The sequence below is a fragment of the Oryx dammah genome, unplaced genomic scaffold (genome assembly GCF_014754425.2).
Source record: "Oryx dammah isolate SB20612 unplaced genomic scaffold, SCBI_Odam_1.1 HiC_scaffold_1, whole genome shotgun sequence".
Taxonomy (NCBI): domain Eukaryota; kingdom Metazoa; phylum Chordata; class Mammalia; order Artiodactyla; family Bovidae; genus Oryx; species Oryx dammah.
Window position 1 is genome coordinate 1,114,262 of NW_024070185.1, and position 22,506 is coordinate 1,136,767.

Sequence of the window (22,506 nt, forward strand, 5' to 3'; positions counted from 1 at the left end):
TGGAAAGTAAGCATCAGAGATAAACAGACAGAAGGGAAGCTGAGTGACAGACTGTTCCAGGATGTGTACTGAGAGAACAAGATGCAGTTCAGTGACCCACCCCACCACACAACCATAGCATCATGTAATGACCGATGAAGTGAAGGGAAAGTCGCTAAGTCATATCCGACTCTTTGCAACCCCATGGACTGTATAGGCCAGAATACTGAAGTAGGTAGCCTTTCCCTTCTCCGTGGGATCTTCCCAACCCAGGGATAGAATAGAGCCCAATTCTCCCGCATTGCAGGCAGATTCTTTACCAGCTAAGCCGCAAGGGAAGACCGATAACCCTGAATGAAAACATGTAAGGATTTATCAGTGCACTTCTGAAATGTACCCGATGTACTCAGGGCTGAGCGGGAAAGGTGGAGGAATCAAAGGAAGTACAAGCCCCTTGCAGATAGATATTCAACCAATATCTACTGAGTTATTTAACCAAAGGAATGGAAACACAGTATGGTTTCTGCCCTCTGGCGCTTACAGTGTAACTGAAAGATTTATTCAGTGTAACTGAAAGATTATATAAAACAAGCTTTAAAATCATTAAGTATCATAGGTTTGTCAAGTTAGGCTGTGGTATGACTTTTCAACTTACACATATTTCTGTCTTAAAAACTTGGGAAAATGTGCTAGCAATGTAAGGCATAACACGAATTCTAGAATAATTTCACCTCATTCTAGATAACACAAGCATGCGCATTAAATCATCTTCACGTAAATCACTGCCCCAAAATTTATAATACAATTTTCTCCTAGAAAGCAGCTTAAAATCCTCTTATAAACTGATTATGGAAGAAAAAAAAAATAGAAGCACAAATTTTAAAACGTTCCATGCAAAAATGTTAACCCTAGCTTTAACCATAAACCAGTTTCTAAAAAGCCTTCTATCCAGGCTGGACTGTTGGTGCGCAAGCGCCAGGTAACACCTTCAGATGAGTTTTCTTGTTAAAAGTCACGGAAGCTCTCGAACCTCTGCACGTGACTGACAGCCAACACCTGGCTGCAGCATCTGGCCAGGAGCGCCCCAGGGGCCAAGGCTCACCATGCCTGCTCACGTCCTCACTCCACCCTCCACCAGTCTGATGTCGGCAGGAGCGGTGGACAGTGTAGAAGGGCTCCTTTCTCAACGTGTGAATACACACAGCTGAATGTGAAATCCATCTGCAACTCACACCTCAGTATCATTATTTCAAGTGGTACCTGCTTCCTTCCTGACTGCCAGCCGAGGCGGCCTCATGAGGAGCCAGAGAGGGGAGCCGGCCCGGGGCCAGCGCTAGCAAGGCGTGTCCTTTCTGCGGAACTTGAAACCGCCGACTGCTGCTTTCCTACACGGTCAGTTCTGCATGGGACTGCTGTCTCTGCACCGAGCAGACAACCTGGCTGGTAACAGAAACTTACTGACTTTTTTACCTCCTGAATAGACTTCTCCAAGTAAAGACTATTTGAAGATCAGTGTAAAAGAATTTTTAAGGAATCATGAATCTTGATTTAGAACACAGATTTGACTTTATTATTTTTCTCAGTCTGCATTTAATATATCTTATTCATACTTTTGTACCGACTTTCAATAAAATTAATCTGTTTACATAAAATCATGTTCAGCTCCAATAAAACTAAAAGATTACTTTTTAAAATGCAATAAATATTTAAAACATTTGAAATAATAAAAATCAACATGAACCCAGTGATATTTAAAATTATCATGCTATTCTCACCAAAGAGATCAATGCAAAATAAGTATCATCTGATGTTTTCACTCAATTTGTGACATTTCTAATCTCAGACAAGTATTTTCATTTAAGACTAATGCTTTACCTGCTCCTTGTAGACACTGCACTATTACTGCATATTTACTAATGATTGTTCACAATTATTATTTTTCTAAAATTTCACATAAGAATCATTATATTCATTAACACAAAAATTCTTAATTTTTAAAATATCATTATTTCTTATGCTGTTTTTAAGAAGCCAGCTAATTGAGAGGTTTGAGGAATTGAAAAAAAAAAAAAACACAACCCACGAAACACCAGTCCCACATCCTAAACTGATGCGGTCTATGCAACTCACAGCTGGACCAGGTACTAAAACCAAGGGTTGACCACACCATCCCTGAGATTTCCACAGAACACATCAGCCGTCCACACCTGCTGTTCCGTCGCTCAGCTGTGTCCAGTTCCGGCCCCATGGACCGTGCCCACCAGGCTCCTCTGTCCAGTGTAGTCTGTTGTACCCAGCTGCTCACACAGGAGCAGTGCCACCAAAGAAACCAGACTCCAGTCACGTCTGTGTCTAACTGCTCTCCTCAGCCTGTGTAACAGCTGGCTACTCAGGGGATGGACAGAGGGCTGCAGTGTGTAACTCCAGCAGGCGTGCTAAGGCACCTGCCTGACGCCCTTCAGGTCCTCCTGCTTCAGTGTGCTTGTCTAACTTGCACTTGGCCTGCCAGGTTAACTTCTAGAGTATTCAGCCCAGTACAGCTGAGACAGCCAGTTCCTAGGCAGGTTGATAAGAAGTCCAGGGGTCCCTGAGGAGAGAGAGGTCTGGGGTTCTCAAGGAGGAGGAAAGGACAAAAGCTTTTTTTCCTCTACATTCTTTAGTCTTAGTCACATAAAACATTTTTTTTCTTTAAGCCCAGAACTGATGATCACACAACAAACAACTCAGTTTAAACTCTGTTCTAAGGATTATATAACAACAATGTATCCTGCTTGAGGAGTTTATCCTTCCTGAAAACCTTCTGACTAATCCTGATATCTTAAAATGTGTATTATGGGAGTGGGTCTGGTAGGATCTTTCTATTATTAAATTCTAATCCTGTTATCCTAAAATGTAAATTGTGGGAGTGGGTCTGGTAAAATTTTCACAAACTTGAGAAATTCTTTTATTGCAATAATTAATTAAAAAGTACCTAACTCCCTTGCTAACACTAGTGAGGGGGGCACTCTCTGTCCCCCTTCTGATGTCTGTATCAGAAGCTTTCTCAGTCCCTTTCCACTTTAATAAAACTCTGCTACACAAAAGCTCTTGAGTGATCAACCCTGGTCCCTGGTCCCAAAGTTAAATCTTCTTCAGAGATCACCAATCCAACACCGTTCACCGTAAGCTATCACAACAAAGTATCTAATGACAATCAGACTCATAATTTTTCCTATTTGTGTAACAAAATGCATAAATTAAGATAACATCTGTTTTTATTACTTGCAAAATGTCTAGACAGTTGGCCCTCTGCATCCAGCCTCTACAGCCATGGGTTCAACCAACTATGGATAGAAAATATATTTTTTAAAGTTTTTAATGTCTAAATATGTTTTTAAAAGTTCCAAAAATCAACTATTTACATAGCATGTACACTGTATTTCAATTATTTACACAGCATTTCCACTGTGTTAGGTATTATATGTAATCTAAGAATGACTCAGATTCTGGCTGCCCTGGTGGCTCAGGGGTAAAGATGCTACCTGTCAGAGCAGGAGACAAGGAGACACAGGTTCAATCCCTGGGTCGGGAAGATCCCTTGGAAAAGGAAATGGCAACCCACTCCAGTATTCTTGCTGGGAAAATTCCATGGACAGAGGAGCCTGGCCGGCTACAGTGTGAGGGGTTGCAAAGAGTCAGACACAAGTTAGTGACTGAACAGCAACGGAGATGATGTGAAGTACACAGAGGTTACACACAGACACAGGGCCCTGGTTTCATAAGGGGCGGGAACATCTGAAGACCAGGGCTCCTGAAGGTAATCCCTGTGAGGAGGGGCTGTACACTAACACTGCCCATAAGACACGTGCCATTTGGAAAACGCAGCTGCTCTCCCACTGTTCTTTACAGACATATTTGTATGAAGACAGAAATCAACATCTGTAGCATCAGCAGGTTTGATTAGCAAACACAGGTATAACAGAGACTGCCCGTGACTCCAACAACAGTGACAGGACTTGGCTACATGGTGAGCTGCAGGCCGCCATCCACCACCAGGACGTGCCCTGTCACATACGGAGACTCTAAAAGAAATACAACCGCCTGGGCCACATCAAGGGCGTCTCCAAACCTTCCCAGAGGGATATTCTTCTTTAAATGTTCTTCGTTCAAGTCTTTCGTCATATCTGTGTGAATGAATCCTGAAAGAGAAACATTTGCCTGTTTAGTTGAAAAGGGTAGACACTAAGAAACACTTGCTCAATTAAAAACATTCACTGCTGGAAATTTAATTTGAGATCATTAATAAACCTTGTTTTAGGAAACAGAATTTTGCTAATAATCAAACATTCAAGTCCTTGTTTTTTATTGTTTAATTCAATGAAGAGTTACTCAACACTAAAATATTTGACCACCAAATATTTGGTCCAACTCTTAGCACAATATAAGTGGATGGATACAAACATGAATAAGAATTCCATTCCTCAATTCCATTCCTAAAGTTGAAGCTTCAGTGCTTTGGCCACCTGATGCGAAGAGCTGACTCATTTGAAAAGACCCTGATGCTAGGAAAGACTGAAGTCAGGAGAAGAAGGGGACAAGAGAGGAGGAGATGGTTGGATGGCATCACTGACTCAAAGGACATGAGTTTGAGTAAACTCCGGGAGTTGGTGATGGACAGGGAGGCCTGGCGTGCTGCAGCCCATGGGGTCGCAGAGTCAGGTACGACTGAGTGATTAAACAAGAACAAACTCCTCAACGAACCTGTAAGTCAGGGAGCCTAGCACTGGCTGCCAGTCCAGAGCTGGGGGCAGAGGCGAGGTTGGAGGAAGGCAGCTGTCCCCGGCACTGCCATCTGCTCCTGGACACGATGTTGGACACGCAGAGTAGGAACCTGTCCCAACCCCAGGTACCGTTCTCCCACAGCTAGAAGGTGTTTTTTGTTTTTTGTTTTTTCAAATAATAGACTTTATTTTCTAGAGCAGCTGCAGGTTTACAGAAAAACTGATCAGAAAGGTGAGGGCGTCCCCACACAAGCCCCTATCACACTGCCTCCCCCAGGACCCCCTAAGTATTAACACCCTGCCTGAGTGTGCTACATGACGGACCAACAGAAAGTCACGGCTCACGTCAGGGTTCACCCGCTGGGTTGTACAGCTGTTTGGTTTTGACAAATGTATCACACCATGTATTCACCACTATATGCTCATGGAGAGCAGTTTAACTGCCCTAAGTCTCTATCTGCAGCTTCTTAAAATTCATACATATCATCTCCCAAAGTCAAATAAAAAAAAACATGAAGGAATCAAATCAAAAGCATGAAGCTAGTCTCTAGTGAAACTAGTCCAGACCCCTACCAAATTTCACTATTATTTTATGCTACAGCTTGTGAACAACATGGTCCTGAATTATAAATACATTCCAACCAGGGCACTGCACATAAACAGGCTCCTGGACTCTCTGTCACGTCTCAGAAGACCCGTGCAGGGATATCAATAGTCTGTAAACACTCCACGCACCCACATTTGTGCCTGTACTGTTTCCCAATCTCTGCTCCCTCCTCGACCCCAGAGGACTCTCTCCCAAAGCAATCTGCCATTTTATGAAGCTCTGGAAATTCTGCTTTACTGCTCATTTTACTACATACACATGTACAATGCCTTTCAAGCTGGGCTATAAAAATGAAAAACCCCAGTCGGTGCCACCGTGCGAAAATGACGTCATTGTGACTGCCATTGACCAGGTAGAGGCTTTGGTGGCTGCAAAGCCATCTCTCCTTCAGCCAGCGAGGGAACGGAGGGACAGGAGCTCAGCTGAGAACACGGGTGCGGCTGCTGCACTCCACATCCGTGACCACATGCTTGGTACACTTCTTCCAGACAGGAATGCCTTAGGAACCGATAGTCTTACTCATAAAAGCAAGGGCATGGTTCTTGTCCAGTGAGGGTTTATACTTGTCGGCTCCCAAGGAAATGAACTTCCTTCACCCATTTGTGGCTAGCTATGTTGTTGTTGCTGTTTAGTCGCTCAGCCATGTCAGCCTCTCTCGGGACTGCATGGACCATAGCCCGCCAGGCTCCTCTGTCCGTGGGATTCTCCAGGCAAGACTACTGGAGTGGGCTTCCATTCCTTTCTCCAGGGGATCTTCCCGACTCAGGGATCAAACCCATGTCTCCTGCATTGGCAGGTGGATTCTTTACCACTGAGCCACCAGGGAAGGCCTGGCTAGTTACAGAGTATAAACAAACAGCATCTTACTTCCATATGGCTTGGTTACTATTTTAGTTTTGAACAGGTTGATCTATAGCAGAGATCTTACATTTAAATAAGACACCAGGATGTCAGCCTCCTTCAGGCATCAGCACCACCACCTGCAGGATAAAGCTCCCTGCTTAGATGTCTGTTCTCTGACACAAGTTCCTAGGACCTAGAAAGAATTAAAATAAGCCCTGACACTTTTTTAGGGAGATAAGACTGTCACCAAAAGCAAAACCAAGATTTTCACCAGAACAAGTGTGTGTGCCCTAATATTACATCTGTGAAAAGGCACAGGGAGGCGGCGTGACAAACCGCTGCCCGCAGAACAGCACTGGAGAGCAGCGAGAGTCGTGTCTGCCGCGTCTCTGCCAAGCTTCTGCAGCACCTGCCAGCCAGCCTCTGCCCCAGTCATGAGCACAAAGCTCCTCAACTAAAAAAGACACTGAGGGTCCCCAGAGAAATCCGTGACTGCTGTGCCATCTGTCCAAATGTCACACGCTTTTGTCCTCAAAGGTTCAGTCCTGTGACACGCACTCACGTGCGGGCAAAATAAATCACGCGCAAGTACTGTCGCAGTGTCAGCAGCTGAACCAGCAAAAGAGCAGAAGCAACAGTGGAAGCGCCCACTGGGAGGCACAGGTCACAGGACCCCTGCGCACCCGTGAAACACACTGCCGGCTTCTACCACCTGAGGACAGACTGCCAGACACCCGTCTTCTGCGGACAGACGAGGCAGGTGAGTGGCTGGGAAAGGCTGGGGAGACTGAAGGAAATGGGGACTCCCGAATGCTCGGGGCTCCAGGGTTTCTTTTGGGACAATGAAAATATGTGTTCTCAAGTGGGCCACAGTGATGACGGAACAACTGTGTGACTGCACTCAGCCCAGTGCATCAGCCAGTCTAAAGGGGCGAATTACACTATGTCAGTTACACTGCCAGAAAGCTATTATTTAAGAAGTAAAACAGTTCTACATGTAATAACACGGAATCAACTCCAGCAGAGATTGCTCTATGAGGAAAGCAAGGTACAGAACACTCTTACACGTATGTATTGTGAATGACACGTGCTGCTGCTACATGAGCAAACAAAGGCTGCTGCAATCGGTGCCTGCATAGCTGAGCCCTGAGGGCCTCCGGGCAGACACGGACAGGCTGCTGCCCACTGCAGGCCGTGCCCTGTGGGACCCCGCCCCAACACTGCGCCTGCAGGGGGCTCAGGAAGGGAGCCCAGGACGCTGGCCCGGATGTTAGCCGAGCGCACTTCAGGGAACCCAGACACTTGCATCTTCATACACAGAGAAGCACTAAATTCCTTAATTTGAGACGTCTGGTTTCCTCTAATAAACAGTAATCTTGTGATGTTCTGACGACCCGGCTTTTGTCACAAAAACTCCCATGTATCTTGGCTCTTTGCACCAGTCCCTTAGAGCTATCGCAGAGGCTGCCTCATGGACAGAACAGACACACACGTCAATGGCTTATACATGAAATACAGAGAAAACCACACACACCACACACACACTTTACTGGCTTATAAGTGAAATGCAGAGAAAACCAGCTGCAGAGGTTGCCTCTGAGGAAGGCACTGAACGGCCAGAAGACAACTCACTTTTCACTGTAAGCTTCTTTGTACTTTTGAATTTTGTACCATGTGTTTATATTACCTATTGAAAACACAGTTTTAAAAGCAATGTATCCAAAATAAATAGTTTCAATTTATCAAACATTGTTTCTCATGTTCAATAATAATCAGTAACATTTATCAATGATGGGAAATTTATAGCTAATGTAATACCAAAATTAGCAACTAACTTATCTTTAAAAAGTTAAAAATCATTAGGAAGCAAATGATAGGCTAATTTATTAATTTGCTTGTTCTTTGTTTTTCCTATTATGATTTGCTTTTTAACTGATTGTTCCTTCATCAGAATCTCCACTTGAAGGTGACCAGGAAAACTAACATTAAATATAAACATATTCAACAACCCAATCAAATAGTGGAAAAAAAGACCTCAACAGACATTTCTCCAAAGAAGAAATACATGGCTAACAAACACATGAAAAGATGCTCAACATCACTCATTATTAGGGAAATGAAAACCAAAATCACAATGAGATACCAGCTCACACCAGTCAGAATGATCGTCATCAAGAAGTCTACAAACAATAAATGCTGGAGAGCATGTGGAGAAAACGGAACCCTCTCACACTGCTGGTGGGAATATAAACTGATACAACCACTATGGAAGACGGTATGGAGATTCCTTAAAAAACCACCATATGACCCAGCAATCCCACTCCTAGGCATATACCCTGAGGAAACCAAAACTGAAAACAAGACCCATGTGCCCCAGTGTTCACTGCAGCACTGCTCACCACAGCTGGAACGTGGAAGCAACCCAGATGTCCACTGACAGATGACTGGATAAAGAAGCGGGGGCACATCTACACAACAGAATATTACTCAGCCATAAAAAGGAGCACAGTTGAGTCAGTTCTGATGACTCAATGGAAGAACTTAGAGCCTATTATTTAGAGTGAAATAAGTCAGAAAGAGAAAGATAAATATCGTATACTAATGCATATACACAGAATCTAGAAAGATGGTACTGAAGAATTTATTTTCAGGGCAGCAATGGAGAAACAGACATAGAGAATAGACCTATGGAAAAGGGGGGAGGGGAGGAGAGGGTGAGATGTATGGAGAGAGTAAAGTGGAAACTTACATTACCATATGTAAAATAGATAGCCAATGGGAATTTGCTGTGTGACTCAGGGAACTCAAACAGAGGCTCTGTATCAACCTAGAGGGGTGGAATGGGAGGGAGATGGGAGGGAGGTTCCAGAGGGAGGGGATATATGTACACCCTATGGCTGGTACATGTTACTGTCTGACAGAAAACAATAAACTTCTGAAAGCAATTATCCTTCAATTAAAAAATAAATAAATTTAAAAATATAAAAATATTAATTCTGATGTTTCTCAGCTCTGTTCAAAGATCTGAAGAGTCTGGTTGAAATCATTATCTAAAATTTACAAATAACCCACAGAATCAATTAGATGCTACCATTTCAGCTTGTACTTCGCTCCTGGTTAATGAAGCATATTCATACCAGGCTTATAGCATAGTCAATCTCATATATTATACTACAGCCAATATAATATAATAAAGGTCACTCTACTCAATAGCCACATTTCTGGCAACAGGTTTTTTCTTTCCTGCAGTGTAAATTGCACTGGAAAGTAATATCTATAGAAAGGCTATACAAGCACACTTCCCTAACACTCATAAAATTTCCCTTTGGACACAAACTGGGTTCGCACTGTTTAGTCTGTTGCCTTAACAACTAATGGACTGACAAAATTAAGCATTCCTTCTCCAGCGTCTCCATAGCACCATGCGGGTACCTACTTGGCATTCATCACATGGCAGTGTAACTATCTGTTTACACGCCTGTCTTTCCCACTGCACTTATTTCCCTGTGACACAAACACCTTATTCGTGTTTATAATCTGGAGCGCTGCCAACCCTGGCACATGGGACACACTCGGGGAGTCTGCTGAATGAGTTACTAGAAGTGAGGCACACTTGCATCACGCTCAAAGCATGCAGCTTGCAGCTCACTGTGACCCAGAGCTGACTCTCTATCACCCACACTACTGCAATCCAAAAAGTGGGAAGCACATAGCAGATGCCCCCAACCCACAAACCACCTACTTTGCACATTTAAGTCGGTTAACACTAACACCCAACTGGGCCGCACGAAGCACACACACGCTCACAGCACCGTCAAGACCACAGGGCTGCTTCGGGATTACCTTTAAAAAAAGAATGCCTCTATCGAGTCACTTCTCAAATGTTTACGGATATGGAGCCACTCAACGGGGACGCGGGCCACTCCTGACACTGCCCCGGTCCCTGCTGGTGGGCAGCTCTGGGCCACACTGGGCAGAGTGGCCCAGGTCGCCTCAGCGTCCTCACGAACCCCCAGCGCACGGGCCGCAGTGCCCTCAGCAAGGTGGGACAGAGGTCCCGTGGCAGCCAGCAAAAGTACAGGAGGGTATCCACTGTCTTTGAAAACACAATAACTAAGCCTACCGTCATACCAGCTCACGAGCGATAACGCAGATTTGAGTTTTAGCACCTTTTTATCAGTCTCAACTAATCCAGGCAATATTTATAAACTAGTAATTTGTCAAAAGGCAAATAACATAAAGGTAAAAGTTATAAAATTGGAGAAAAGACAGTTTAGAAAGATCATATTATGAAAAACACAAAAAGACCTAAAGTTTGTAATGATATAAAAGGAATCACACAGAGGCCCCTTCACTCACTAAAGAAGCAACTACAGCTACAATCACTGTTAAAATCGATTACTTCAGAGTCACTTTTCAAAAGAATTTCTCCCTCCTGAGTCTGGGTAAAGTATCTTTTTTCCTTCAAATTCCTTTCTGTGTTGAAATTCTAATTCGAATATGGGGTAGTTCTCTGAGGCACAGTGACACCCAGTGAAAGGCATCTTCTCCATTTTGAAAACAAACGTATGTGACCTGGGATATTAATACTTTCTTCTCTACAAATACAGTCTGCAGGCTGACCTCGATTTAAGGGGCCTTGCAGATACTGCGTGTCTGGTTTTTTACAAGTTGCAGGTTTGTGGTAACTCTGGATCAAGCAAGTCCACCAGTGCCGTTTTCCCAGCAGCCTTTGCTCAGTTCACAACTCTGGGTCACACTGTGGTGATTCTTACAGTATTTCTGACTTTTCATTATTACTGTATTTGCTGTGCTGTCTGTAATCAGAGACCATTGATGTCAGCACTACAGACTAACTCATTGAACGTTCAGATGATGGTTAGCATTTTTTAGCAATAAAGTATTTTTTAGTTTATTTTTAACTGGAGGATAATTGCTTTACAATGTTGTGTTGGTTTCTGCCGTTCAACAACGTGAATCAGCCATAGGTACAGATATAAACCTTCCCTCAAGATCCTGCCTCCCACCTACCCTCCCATCTCAACTCTCCAGGTTGTCAGAGCAGTAGGACGAGCTCTGTGTGTTATACAGAAACTTCCCATTAGCCATCTGTTTTACATACAGTAATACATGTTTCAACTTCCCTGGTGGCTCAGACAGCAAGGTCTGATGCTGTAAACAGCAATATTGCATAGGAACCTGGAATGTTAGGTCCATGAATCAAGGGAAATTGGAAGTGGTCAAACAGGATATGGCAAGAGTGAACACTGACATTCTAGGAATCAGAGAACTAAAATGGACTAGAATGGGTGAATTTAACTCAGATGACCATTATATCTACTACTGTGTGCAAGAATCCCTTAGAAGAAATGGAGGAGCCATCATGGTCAACAAGAGAGTCTGAAATGCAGTATCTGAATGATCTCTGTTTGTTTCCAAGGCAAACCATTCAAAACCACAGTAATCCAAGCCTATGCCCCAACCAGTGACGCTGAAGAAGCTGAAGTTGAACGGTTCTATGAAGACCCACAAGACCTTTCAGAACTAACACCCAAAAAAGATGTCCTTTTCACTATAGGGGACTGGAATGCAAAAGTAGGAAGTCAAGAAACACCTGGAGTAACAGGCAAATTTGGCCTTGGAATGCAGAATGAAGCAGGGTAAAGACTAATAGAGTTTTGCCAAGAGAATGCACTGGTCATAGCAAACACCCTCTTCCAACAACACAAGAGAAGACTCTACACACGGACATCACCAGATGGTCAACACCGAAATCAGATTGATTACATTCTCTGCAGCCAAAGATGGAGCTCTATACAGTCAGCAAAAACAAAACTGGGAGCTGACTGTGGCTCAGATCATGAACTCCTTATTGCCAAATTCAAACTTAAATTGAAGAAAGTAGGGACAATCGCTAGACCATTCAGGTATGACCTAAATCAAATCCCTTATGATTATACAGTGGAAGTGAGAAATAGATTTAAGGGACTAGATCTGATAGTCAGAGTGCCTGATGAACTATGGATGGAGGTTCGTGACATTGTACAGGAGACAGGGATCAAGACCATCCCCATAGAAAAAAATGCAAAAAAGCAAAATGGCTGTCTGAGGAGGCCTTACAAATAGTTGTGAAAAGAAGAGAAGTGAAAAGCAAAGGAGAAAAGGAAAGATATAAGCATCTGAATGCAGGGTTCCAAAGAATAGCAAGGAGAGATAAGAAAGCCTTCCTCAGCGATCAATGCAAAGAAATAGAGGAAAACAACAGAATGGGAAAGACTAGAGATCTCTTCAAGAAAATTAGAGATACCAAGAGAACATTTCACGCAAAGATGGGCTCGATAAAGGACAGAAATGGTATGGACCTAACAGAAGCAGAAGATATGAAGAAGAGGTGGCAAGAATACACAGAAGAACTGTACAACAAAGATCTTCATGATCCAGATAATCACGATGGTGTGATCACTCACCTAGAGCCAGACATCCTGGAATGTGAAGTCAAATGCGCCTTAGGAAACATCACTAACAAACAAAGCTAGTGGAAGTGGAATTGAGCTATTTCAGTTGAGTTATTTCAAATCCTAAAAGATGATGCTGTGAAAGTGCTGCACTCAATATGCCAGCAAATTTGGAAAACTCAGCAGTGGCCACAGGATTGGAAAAATTTTCATTCTAATCCCAAAGAAAGGCAATGCCAAAAAATGCTCAAACTACCACACAAGTGCACTCATCTCACATGCTAGTAAAGTAATGCTCAAAATTCTCCAAGCCAGGCTTCAACAGTACATGAACCATGAACTTCCAGATGTTCAAGCTGGATTTAGAAAAGGCAGAGGAACCAGAGATCAAATTGCCAACATAACATCCGCTGGATCACTGAAAAAGCAAGAGAGTTCCAGAAAAACATCTACTTCTGCTTTACTGACTATGCCAAAGCCTTTGACTGTGTGGATCACAACAAAGTGTGGAAAATTCTGAAAGAGGTGGGAATACCAGACCCTGACCTGCCTCTTGAGAAACCTGTATGCAGGTCAGGAAACAATAGTTAAAACTGGACATGGAACAACACACTGGTTCCAAATCAGGAAAGGAGTACATCAAAGCTGTATACTGTCACCATGCTTATTTAACTTATATGCAGAGTACATCATACAAAATGCTGGGCTGGATGAAGCACAAGTTGGAATCAAGATTGCCAGGAAAAATATCAATAACCTCAGATATATAGATGACACCACCCTGATGGCAGAAAGCGAAGAACTAAAGAGCCTCCTGATTAAAGTGAAAGAGGAGAGTGAAAAATCTGCCTTAAAACTCAACATTCAGAAAACTAAGATCATGGCATCCAGTCCCATCAGTTCAGTTCAGTTCAGTTCAGTCGCTCAGTCATGTCTGACTCTTTGCGACCCCATGAATCACAGCACGCCAGGCCTCCCTGTCCATCACCAACTCCCGGAGTTCACTCAGACTCACGCCCATCGAGTCAGTGATGCCATCCAGCCATCTCATCCTCTGTCGTCCCCTTCTCCTCCTGCCCCCAATCCCTCCCAGCATCAGAGTCTTTTCCAATGAGTCAACTCTTCGCATGAGATGGCCAAAGTACTGGAGTTTCAGCTTTAGCATCATTCCTTCCAAAGAAATCCCAGGGCTGATCTACTTGCAGTCCAAGGGACTCTCAAGAGTTTTCTCCAACACCACAATTCAAAAGCATCAATTCTTCGGCGCTCAGCCTTCTTCACAGTCCAACTCTCACATCCATACATGACCACTGGAAAAAGCATAGCCTTGACTAGACGGACCTTAGTCAGCAAAGTAATGTCTCTGCTTTTGAATATGCCATCTAGGTTGGTCATAACTTTTCTCCCAAGGAGTAAGTCACTTCATGGCAAATAAATGGGGAAACAATGGAAACAGTGACAGACTTTATTTTCTTGGGCTCCAAAATCACTGCAGATGGTGATTGTAGCCATGATATTAAAGACGCTTGCTTCTTGGAAGAAAAGCTATGACCAACCTAGACAACATATTAAAAAACAGAGACATTACTTTACCAACAAAGGTCCGTCTAGTCAAAGGTATGGTTTTTCCAGTAGTCATGTACGGATGTGAGAGCTGAACCAGAAGGAAGGCTGAGTGATGAAAAATTGATGCTTTTGAACTGTGGTGTTGGAGAAGACTCTTGAGAGTCCCTTGGACTGCAAGGAGATCCAACCAGTCCATCCTAAAGGAAACCAGTCCTGAATATTCATTGGAAGGACTGATGCTGAAGCTGAAACTCCAATACTTTGGCCACCTGATGCAAAAAACCAACTCACTGGAAAAGACCCTGATGCTGGAAAAGATTGAAGGTGGGAGGAGAAGGGGACGACAGAGGAGGAAATGGTTGGATGGCATCACCAGTGTGATGGACATGAGTTTATGTAGGCTCCGGGAGTTGGTGATGGACAGGGAAGCCTGGCATGCTGTAGTCCATGGGGTCACAAAGAGTCAGACACAACTAAACAACTGAACTGATATGTACCTCAGCTTCTTTATCCATTCAGCTGTTGATTGACATCTAGGTTGCTTCCATGTCCTAGCTACTGTAAACAGTGCTACAGTGAACACTGGTGTACATGTGTCTTACTGAGCAATGTGGAGCGTATTTTCACGTGTTTATTGCTCATCTGGATGTCTTCTTTGGAGAAATGTCTGTTTAGGTCTTCTGCTCATTTTTTGATTGGGTTGTTTGTTTTTCCCATATTGAGCTGCATGAGCTGCTTATATATTTTAGAGATTAATTCTTTGTCAGTTGTTTGTTTGCAATTATTTTCTCCCATTCTGAGGGTTGCCTTTCCATCTTATTTATAGTGTCTTTTGCTGTGCAAAAGCTTTTAAGTTTACTTAGGTCTCATTTGCTTTTTTTTTTTTTAATTTCCATTACTTTAGGAGATGGGTCAAAGAGGATCCGATCTTGTGGTATTTTTAAATTAAGGTATGAACATTGGTTTTTTAGATACAGTGTTACTGCACATTTAATAGACTACAGTACAGTATAAACATAATTTTTATGTGCACTGGGAAACAAGGTTTGCTGATTGCTTTACTTGATACGCATTCTACTGGGGTGTCTGGAACCAAACCCGCAGAGTCTCTCAGGTTATCAGCAAGTCAGTTACTGCAGCCAATTATGTCATGAAATGTGCAAAGGACATCACCAAGGCAGCCTTGTTGGATTACCTCCTCTGATTCGTACTGTTATGAAAAGCACATTGTATGACAGTGCTATTCAGATATGTTAAATATAAAGATGAGTTATTTCTTTAATCTAGACGCAGGGACTATATTAGGGAATGGATGCATTGTTTGAAAAGTTCTGCTGTAACAAACTGACAACATCTAAATTAGCAAACACTGTATCCCAGTGAGCAGCAAGTCGATAACACATCCCCAAAGAGGACAAAGACAATTAAAATGCAAACAGTTCTGCAAAGGGATACAACTTGGGCTCAACTGCAGTATATATGTCACCAATACACCTCACCCCATTTACTTGACATTCATACATTCAGTTCTTGAGAGTTCCAAGTTATGCCTGACTTTAAAATGGGGAGTTTCTCTTGTGTCCAGCACAGATACAGCATGCCTGGCCTGAGTCTCAGCCCCCAGCCCCATCAGACAGAGTTCAAACCCGACCACCACCATGCTCCATGTTCCTTGTGGGGTCCCTGCTCCTGTCCCCAGACCCCTGAGAAGTGCTTGGTAACAATGGTGTCCTTGCCGACACAAGACCAGTCTTTGCTATTAGTTTATAAAACCATGCCGCTAAGTCGCTTCAGTCGTGTCCAACTCTGTGTGACCCCATAGACGGCAGCCCACCAGGCTCCCCCGTCCCTGGGATTCTCCAGGCAAGAACACTGGAGTGGGTTGCCATTTCCTTCTCCAATGTATGAAAGTGAAAAGTGAAAGTGAAGTCGCTCAGTTGTGTCGGACTTAGCGACCCCATGGCCTGCAGCCTACCAGGCTCCTCTGTCCATGGGATTTTCCAGGCAAGAGCACTGGAGTGGGTTGCCATTGCCTTCTCCATTTATAAAACCATAGATTCACATAAATTAAAAGAAAAAAGTTTCCACTCACCTGGTGCAACTACATTCACTCTGATTTTCTTTTTTGCTACTTCTTTGGCAAGAGCACGTGAAAATCCGACTAATCCTCCTTTACTGGCACTGTATACAGACTGGCCAGAATTGCCTTTTAAACCAATAACACTTCCTAGAAAAAGAAATGAGAGCAAATTCAAACCACATTCATAGGGTTATTATTCTGCACGTTCAGATAGTCTTTAGTAAACAAACAAGGTATAAATCCTTACCTCGTCTTTTGCTAAAATGAGGAATACTAACGATTGTCATTTGAGTAGCAAGACTTAAGAGTCTGAGTCTGCTCAGAAACAGGAGCCGAAAGAAGCTCATGTAGAACCCAGAGGACTAGGCAGGGGCTGAGAACTGATCCATTAAATGACAGGCACTGCTCATCTCTGAGGAAATGGAACATGATAAAAAGTCTACAGAGTTTATAGAGGCTTCCAGGAGGAAGAGGTTAAAACCAGAACAGACAAGCCAGGTAAAGACTGATTTTATGACCTACAACACAGGCATGAAGTTTTTATTTCCAGCTAAACACAGTTCATTCGAAGATAAATTTTACTAAATTTCAACTACTGTTGATTAAATTAGCAAAGCTTCTACTGTAAACTTTTTGTAAAATTGTAATTTAGTTACCTTCAGAGATGTATCAACTTGTAATGCCTAATATAAAGATTCTTGGGTGGCTCAATTATATGAATATGAAAGAATAATTTACAACCTAAGTATCCACTGTATACAAATAAATTCTTGCAGAAGAAAAGCTGGGGAAGTCATTTTCTGCATCAATGACCTGTATATGCAATGTAGGGTAAGGGAGTTAGAGAAGGCAAGGTTTGGAAAAAGAACCAGACCAGCACTTTACAGGAACAGATCACCTTTAATGAGGCGAGAAGGGGCAGCATTCAGATTAGTGAGCTGCTGCACTAACCCAAAAAAAGAGTAAGTATACATAGGCATTTATGTGGAAAGCTACTGTCTTAAGGGGACCTGTTCTTCTCCAAGGATGTTCATAGTAGTTATCTCTTAAGTGGCTGGGGCAAGGAATTCTGGAGATCAGCCAGAGGCTGGACAGGCTGGGAGCTGGTAATCAACTTTGATGTCCATTTTTTTATTTGGGTGAGAGAGTTCTTTGTTTTGCATAGAATGGTGGGGAGGACCTGGAGGGGAGATTTAACTCCAGGCTATTTTGAGCCATGTAACTTTCCTTCATGTAATATAAAAAGTAACCGAGAACCTCACAAAATTTTTGAGAAAGTAATTTAATTTTAGAAAAAAAAAAAAAACCACTCCAAATACTTCTTATGATCAGCAAGTCCAAGAATAAAATATTTATCCTGTATGAATAAAACATTAGGTGTTACATGTTAGTTAATGACAAAGGAAGAGAAAGGAGAAGTACAGAGAGAGTGAGAAAAGACACTCTGATCAGACAGAGGAAATGCAGGTGGATAGAAAAAGGGGGTTGGGGGAGGAAGAGAAACAAGAAGAAACACAAAAAAGAAAAATACAGACTTGGAGGCAAGGCTGAGCAGGAGGCTTGAGCAGCCGTGGTTCCACCACACACAGCTGTTCCTCTTTGAAGTGGCAACTTCTGAAATACCAACGTCCTTTCCAGAAATTTACAGTAAACCCTTTGGTCATAAGAGACCCCTAGAGACCCCTAACTTATTTTCAATAGTCTCTTTTATTGACTTACAGCACAAGTCTAAAAGTCTGCATGTAAGCAAAAGGCTGATAGGGGATTTGTTTTGTGCATGTCTAAAAAGGGGATGTTTCAGAGCTGAACAAATACACCCCCTTTACCAGGAGAGATACGCATGGCAGTATACTAGCTTACAAGAACCCAGATCACTACCTGGCTATGTCAGAAAGCAAAAGTCAGCTCAATTACTAACCTTTCAGAAGAAAATCGACCTCTCACATTTTTAAGGGTAAATGTCCAAAACGTTCTAATTCTTATTAGCACAATATTCTTTCCTTTAGTCAATTTCAAGAAGGAAGCACTCTGTATTCTGGCTTGGAAAGACACTTCCTGTTTTAGAGTAGGGTCACTTACTCTAAGGAGCAGCATCCCTTTTTTGTGGCCTATAAGGTATCACCACTTAAATGGGAGGTGGCAGGCATGCTGCTATTCTCAAATAACCACGCTGAAACGAAATCTCAAGTCACTCTGCATTTTAAAGTCCACAGGCACACACTCCACTCTGCCCTATGGGGCAGGTGAACTGAAGCCGAGGTGTTACTTAACATCCATTCTAAACATTGAAAAGGTTATTCTCTTAAGAAAACCTCCTCTGTGCTGGATTTACTAGTGACGCACACAGCTGCTGCAGAAGTCATTTTTTAGCCCTCACCAACTACAAGTTTTTCCTTCCTTGATCACATTTTGAAAATTTGGTTTCATGTAAGAATCAGGGTGCCCAATTTTTCTTAAATATGCAAAAGAGCTGGTCAAACTGAACCACATTTGTGAACAGCAACAACCTGCTGGATTGGAGCTATTCTACACAGCCTCTGGACACCAAAGCTGGGGGCCTCAGGTCAGCTATCTCCTGGCGTGTGCTGTCACTTCAGGTCAGCTACCTCCTGGCTGCTATCACCAGTACCTGGTGGTGTCACTCCATAACACCTGCTTGACCACTAGAAGGATGTGAATTGGTGATTCCTGTTTCACCTATTAATCAGTCAATAAAATGCTTTTTCCATGGGTAATAAAGACACATTCTGTCCAAGTTTCACAGGTAAATAAACTCCAAATCAGTTGATTAAATGTCTGTGGTACCATGAGATAATACTATACACGCAGATGTAAAGACTCACCTACATTCACAATGGACCCTCTCTGCTGTTTAATCATTGTCTTCAGGGCAGCTCTGCAGGTCAGCATGGAGCCCAGGAGGTTAGTATGGAGCTGAGACAGCATATCTTCAGTATTTGTCCTTACTAAGAGGTTATCCCTACCAAAAAAGCAAAATCAAACCAAAACAATCCCATGTGATTTAAAAATGGGGCAAGACAAATTAAAAAGTCAAGAAATAGATAACTTTTTTTTTTTTTCTAAAAGTAGACTATAAGAGCTTTGCCTCTGAGTTAGAACACCTGGAGAGCCCATTTTAAACTTGATCTGTGAGGAAACATATAGTCACAACAGTGGTAACCTAGAAGGAAGTACTAATTTGGAAGAAAAGAGAGTCTTCTGGATTTCTGGTAAAGTTCTTCAGCTCAATATGGGTGTTGATTACAATGTTAAAACTAAACTGTACCCTTAATATGTACACTTCCCAGGCATCATATTACACCTGTACTACACACGCATATAACTATTCCAATAGTACACGTTTAGTTCAAAAGGGTTTTCCTCTGTAATAACATTTTGACACACAAAAAAACTAAATGAAACCCTTATTATAATCTCAATATAAATCAATGAAAAGTGTGTGCAGCTTGACAGACCAAATTTTAAAATACGTAACTTTTCTTCCAATTAGAAGTAAAACAAGTTAATATACTAACTCATATTAATCAAAAGAAAATTAGGAGGAAAAAAATTAGAAATGTACTTAAATTTGTGACCAACCTGTTAATTCCAGCTGCATTTACCAAGAAATTAACACGACCTAAATTTTTCTCTATCTCTTCAAATGTATTTTGAACATCATGTTCTTTGGCAACATCACAGCTCAGTGCCAAATGATCTCCTACACAACAAAATTAAATTAGAGTTACTAATAAAGTATACCTTGGTTGTAAAAATGATTCAGTACACATTCATCAAACATCTACTATGAGCTAGAAGTGAGGTGAAGTCGCTCAGTCGTGTCCAACTCTTTGTGACCCCATGGACTGTAGCCTACCAGGCTCCTCCATCCATGGGATTTCCCAGGCAATAGTTCTGGAGAGGGGTGCCATTTCCTTCTCCAGGGGATCTTCCCGACCCAGGGATCGAATCTGGGTCTCCCGCACTGTAGACAGACGCTTTACCGTCTGAGCCACCAGGGAAGTCCTATGAGCTAGCGTAGTGGTGTCAATTACTCAGTCATGTCCCATTCGGTAGGATCTGACTCTTTGCAACCTTTTAGGCTGTAGCCCACCAGGCTCCTCTGTCCATGGAATTCTCCAGGTAAAAATACTGGAGTGGGTAGCCATCTCCCTTCTCCAGGTGATCTTCCCAACCCAGGGATCCAAACCGAGTCCTCCTGCATTGCAGAGGGATTCTTCACCGTCTGAGCCACCAGGGGAGGCCTTAGATCTGTTCTATCCAGAACTTGAGATAAAGGACGATTGAGTCCCAGCTTCCTGATCTCATGGAGTTCAGTCTAAGAAACTGGATGGAGGAAGGTGGGGAAAAAGCAGAAGCAAAGTAATGCAACAGAATGTAAACCTTAAAACACTTTTTTAAGGGGGAGCACCTTGCTCATGTTCATAACACTTTGTATGAATCACCTACAAATATTTACAGTTTTGACACTGACCCTATGCCATTGAACTCAGCAGTTCTCTCAGTTTTATATTCCTGTTTTGTAAACTTGAGACATTCCCAGTGGCTTAGCAGTAAAGAATCTGCCTGCAATACAGGAGGCACAAGAGACACGAGTTCAGTCCCAGGGTTGGGAAGATCCCCTGGAGAAGGAAATGGCATCCCACTCCAGTATTCTTGCCTGGAAAATTCCATGGACAGAGGAACCTGGAGCGGCTACTGTCCATGGGGTTGCAAAGAGTGGGACACGACTGAACACGCTTGCATATATACGGTTAATGTCTAATTCAGTTACATTCTTGTCGAACTGGTTTCCTGGCTTTGAAATAAACTCTGGGGTTCTTCCGTTTAACTATAGCACAATCTTATATGGCCATTATTATAGCGTGACTATTAGAAGAGATGACACAAAGCAGGAAGCTGTTTTTTAAAATGCTGAAAGCACAAATCATGAAAAAAAATTTTTACTAAAAACTGTTACCAAGTCCACTTTCTGGTAATGTTTAAATACAAAAAAAAAAAAAAATTAAGCTTCAAAGAAAGCACTCTTTATTCAACATTATACCACTTAACACTGCCATTTCTTTAAAAAAAAAAAGGTAAACAATTCTTTTCTGGCTAACCTTGCGTGGCACATTAACACTAAAATTACCTTCTTAAACCTCTGGAGACCTATGTGAAGAAAGGTGCCCGACAGTGAACGAGGTGCCTCTGAGCCCAGCCCTCCTAACTAGCTACGAGCTCGATCCTTCACAGCACCCCGTCTCACTACCAGCCAGAGACTAAATTCGCAAAGTAACTGCGAATCCATTCCTAACAGACAGGGGGGGGGATGAAATTTTAGGGGAATTTGGCGGAACAATCTCACTGTCCCTTGGTGAAGGTCATCAGGGCATAACAGTGCTTCAACGCTGTGGACGCCGGGAAGCGAGCCCACGCACACCGCGTACTAGCGCAGCCGCCAGCGGCCCGAGGCGACACTGCCTGCGCATGCGCACTCGCGCGGGCCTCCGCGTGAGACCCGAGCACGTCTGCGCCACCCCTCGCCCAGCATGGCGGGGAGGGCGCCCAAGACGGCTGCTCGTACCCACACTGGCCGCGCGAAGAGGGGGTGCGACCCCGGTCGGTACCCACCGCCCAGGTCCCCGGCCGCGGCTCTGGCCCCCTCCAGATTCCGGGCGACGATGGCCAGTCGATAGCCTCTCTGGGCCATCAAGCGGGCCACCGCCCTGCCGATGCCCCGGGAGCCTCCGAACACGGCGCACACCTTGTCCATCTGGGACGCGGAGCCGCAGGCCCAGGGGAAGAGGCTACAAGAGACGACCCTTCCCAACGGCCTCGCAGATTCACACAGCGCGGCGCGCTCAAACTGAATCGCGGGCCCACGGCTCTCGCCGCCGGATTGGAACCGGTGCGGGCCCAGAAACCTGAGCGCCACGGCCGCTAGTCACGTTGGCGCGTCGACGTCACCGCGCACGTGCTCTGGGCGGCGCGCCCCCGGCGGATGCCAACGTGGGCCGGCGGGACAGTGCAAGGGCCGCACTGCACGCTGGGACTTGTAGTCTTGGTGCAGGCGGAAGGGCGTGGGGCGGTGCTGGGAGAGAAGGGCTCCAGGCTTGGGGGTGCTGCCCTGTATGCAGTGGGCCTTGGTCATCGGGGTTGCTAACACACTGGATTCTGGATGTTATGGGTTAAATCAAGGTCGTGCCTGGCAGG

General features: G+C 43.6%; 1 protein-coding gene across 3 annotated transcripts; it reads right to left on the minus strand.

Moving 5' to 3' along the window:
- Positions 1-1,522: 1,522 nt before the first annotated feature.
- CBR4 (carbonyl reductase 4) lies at positions 1,523-22,264 on the minus strand. Of its 3 annotated transcripts, none has more exons than XR_005718998.1 (5): positions 22,058-22,264; positions 19,891-20,011; positions 19,134-19,270; positions 16,303-16,437; positions 1,523-4,157 (listed from the first exon to the last, which is right to left on the minus strand). XR_005718998.1 is itself a non-coding variant. In XM_040228438.1 (5 exons), the coding sequence occupies exons 1-5, from the start codon at positions 22,064-22,066 to the stop codon at positions 3,979-3,981; spliced, it is 714 nt and encodes a 237-aa protein (XP_040084372.1). In that variant the 5' UTR covers positions 22,067-22,257; the 3' UTR covers positions 1,725-3,978. The 3 variants fall into 3 exon arrangements, 1 of the variants encoding a protein (XP_040084372.1); XR_005719003.1 differs by lacking the exon at positions 22,058-22,264 and adding an exon at positions 21,443-21,729; XM_040228438.1 differs by having other exon boundaries at positions 1,725-4,157; positions 21,925-22,257.
- Positions 22,265-22,506: the final 242 nt, after the last annotated feature.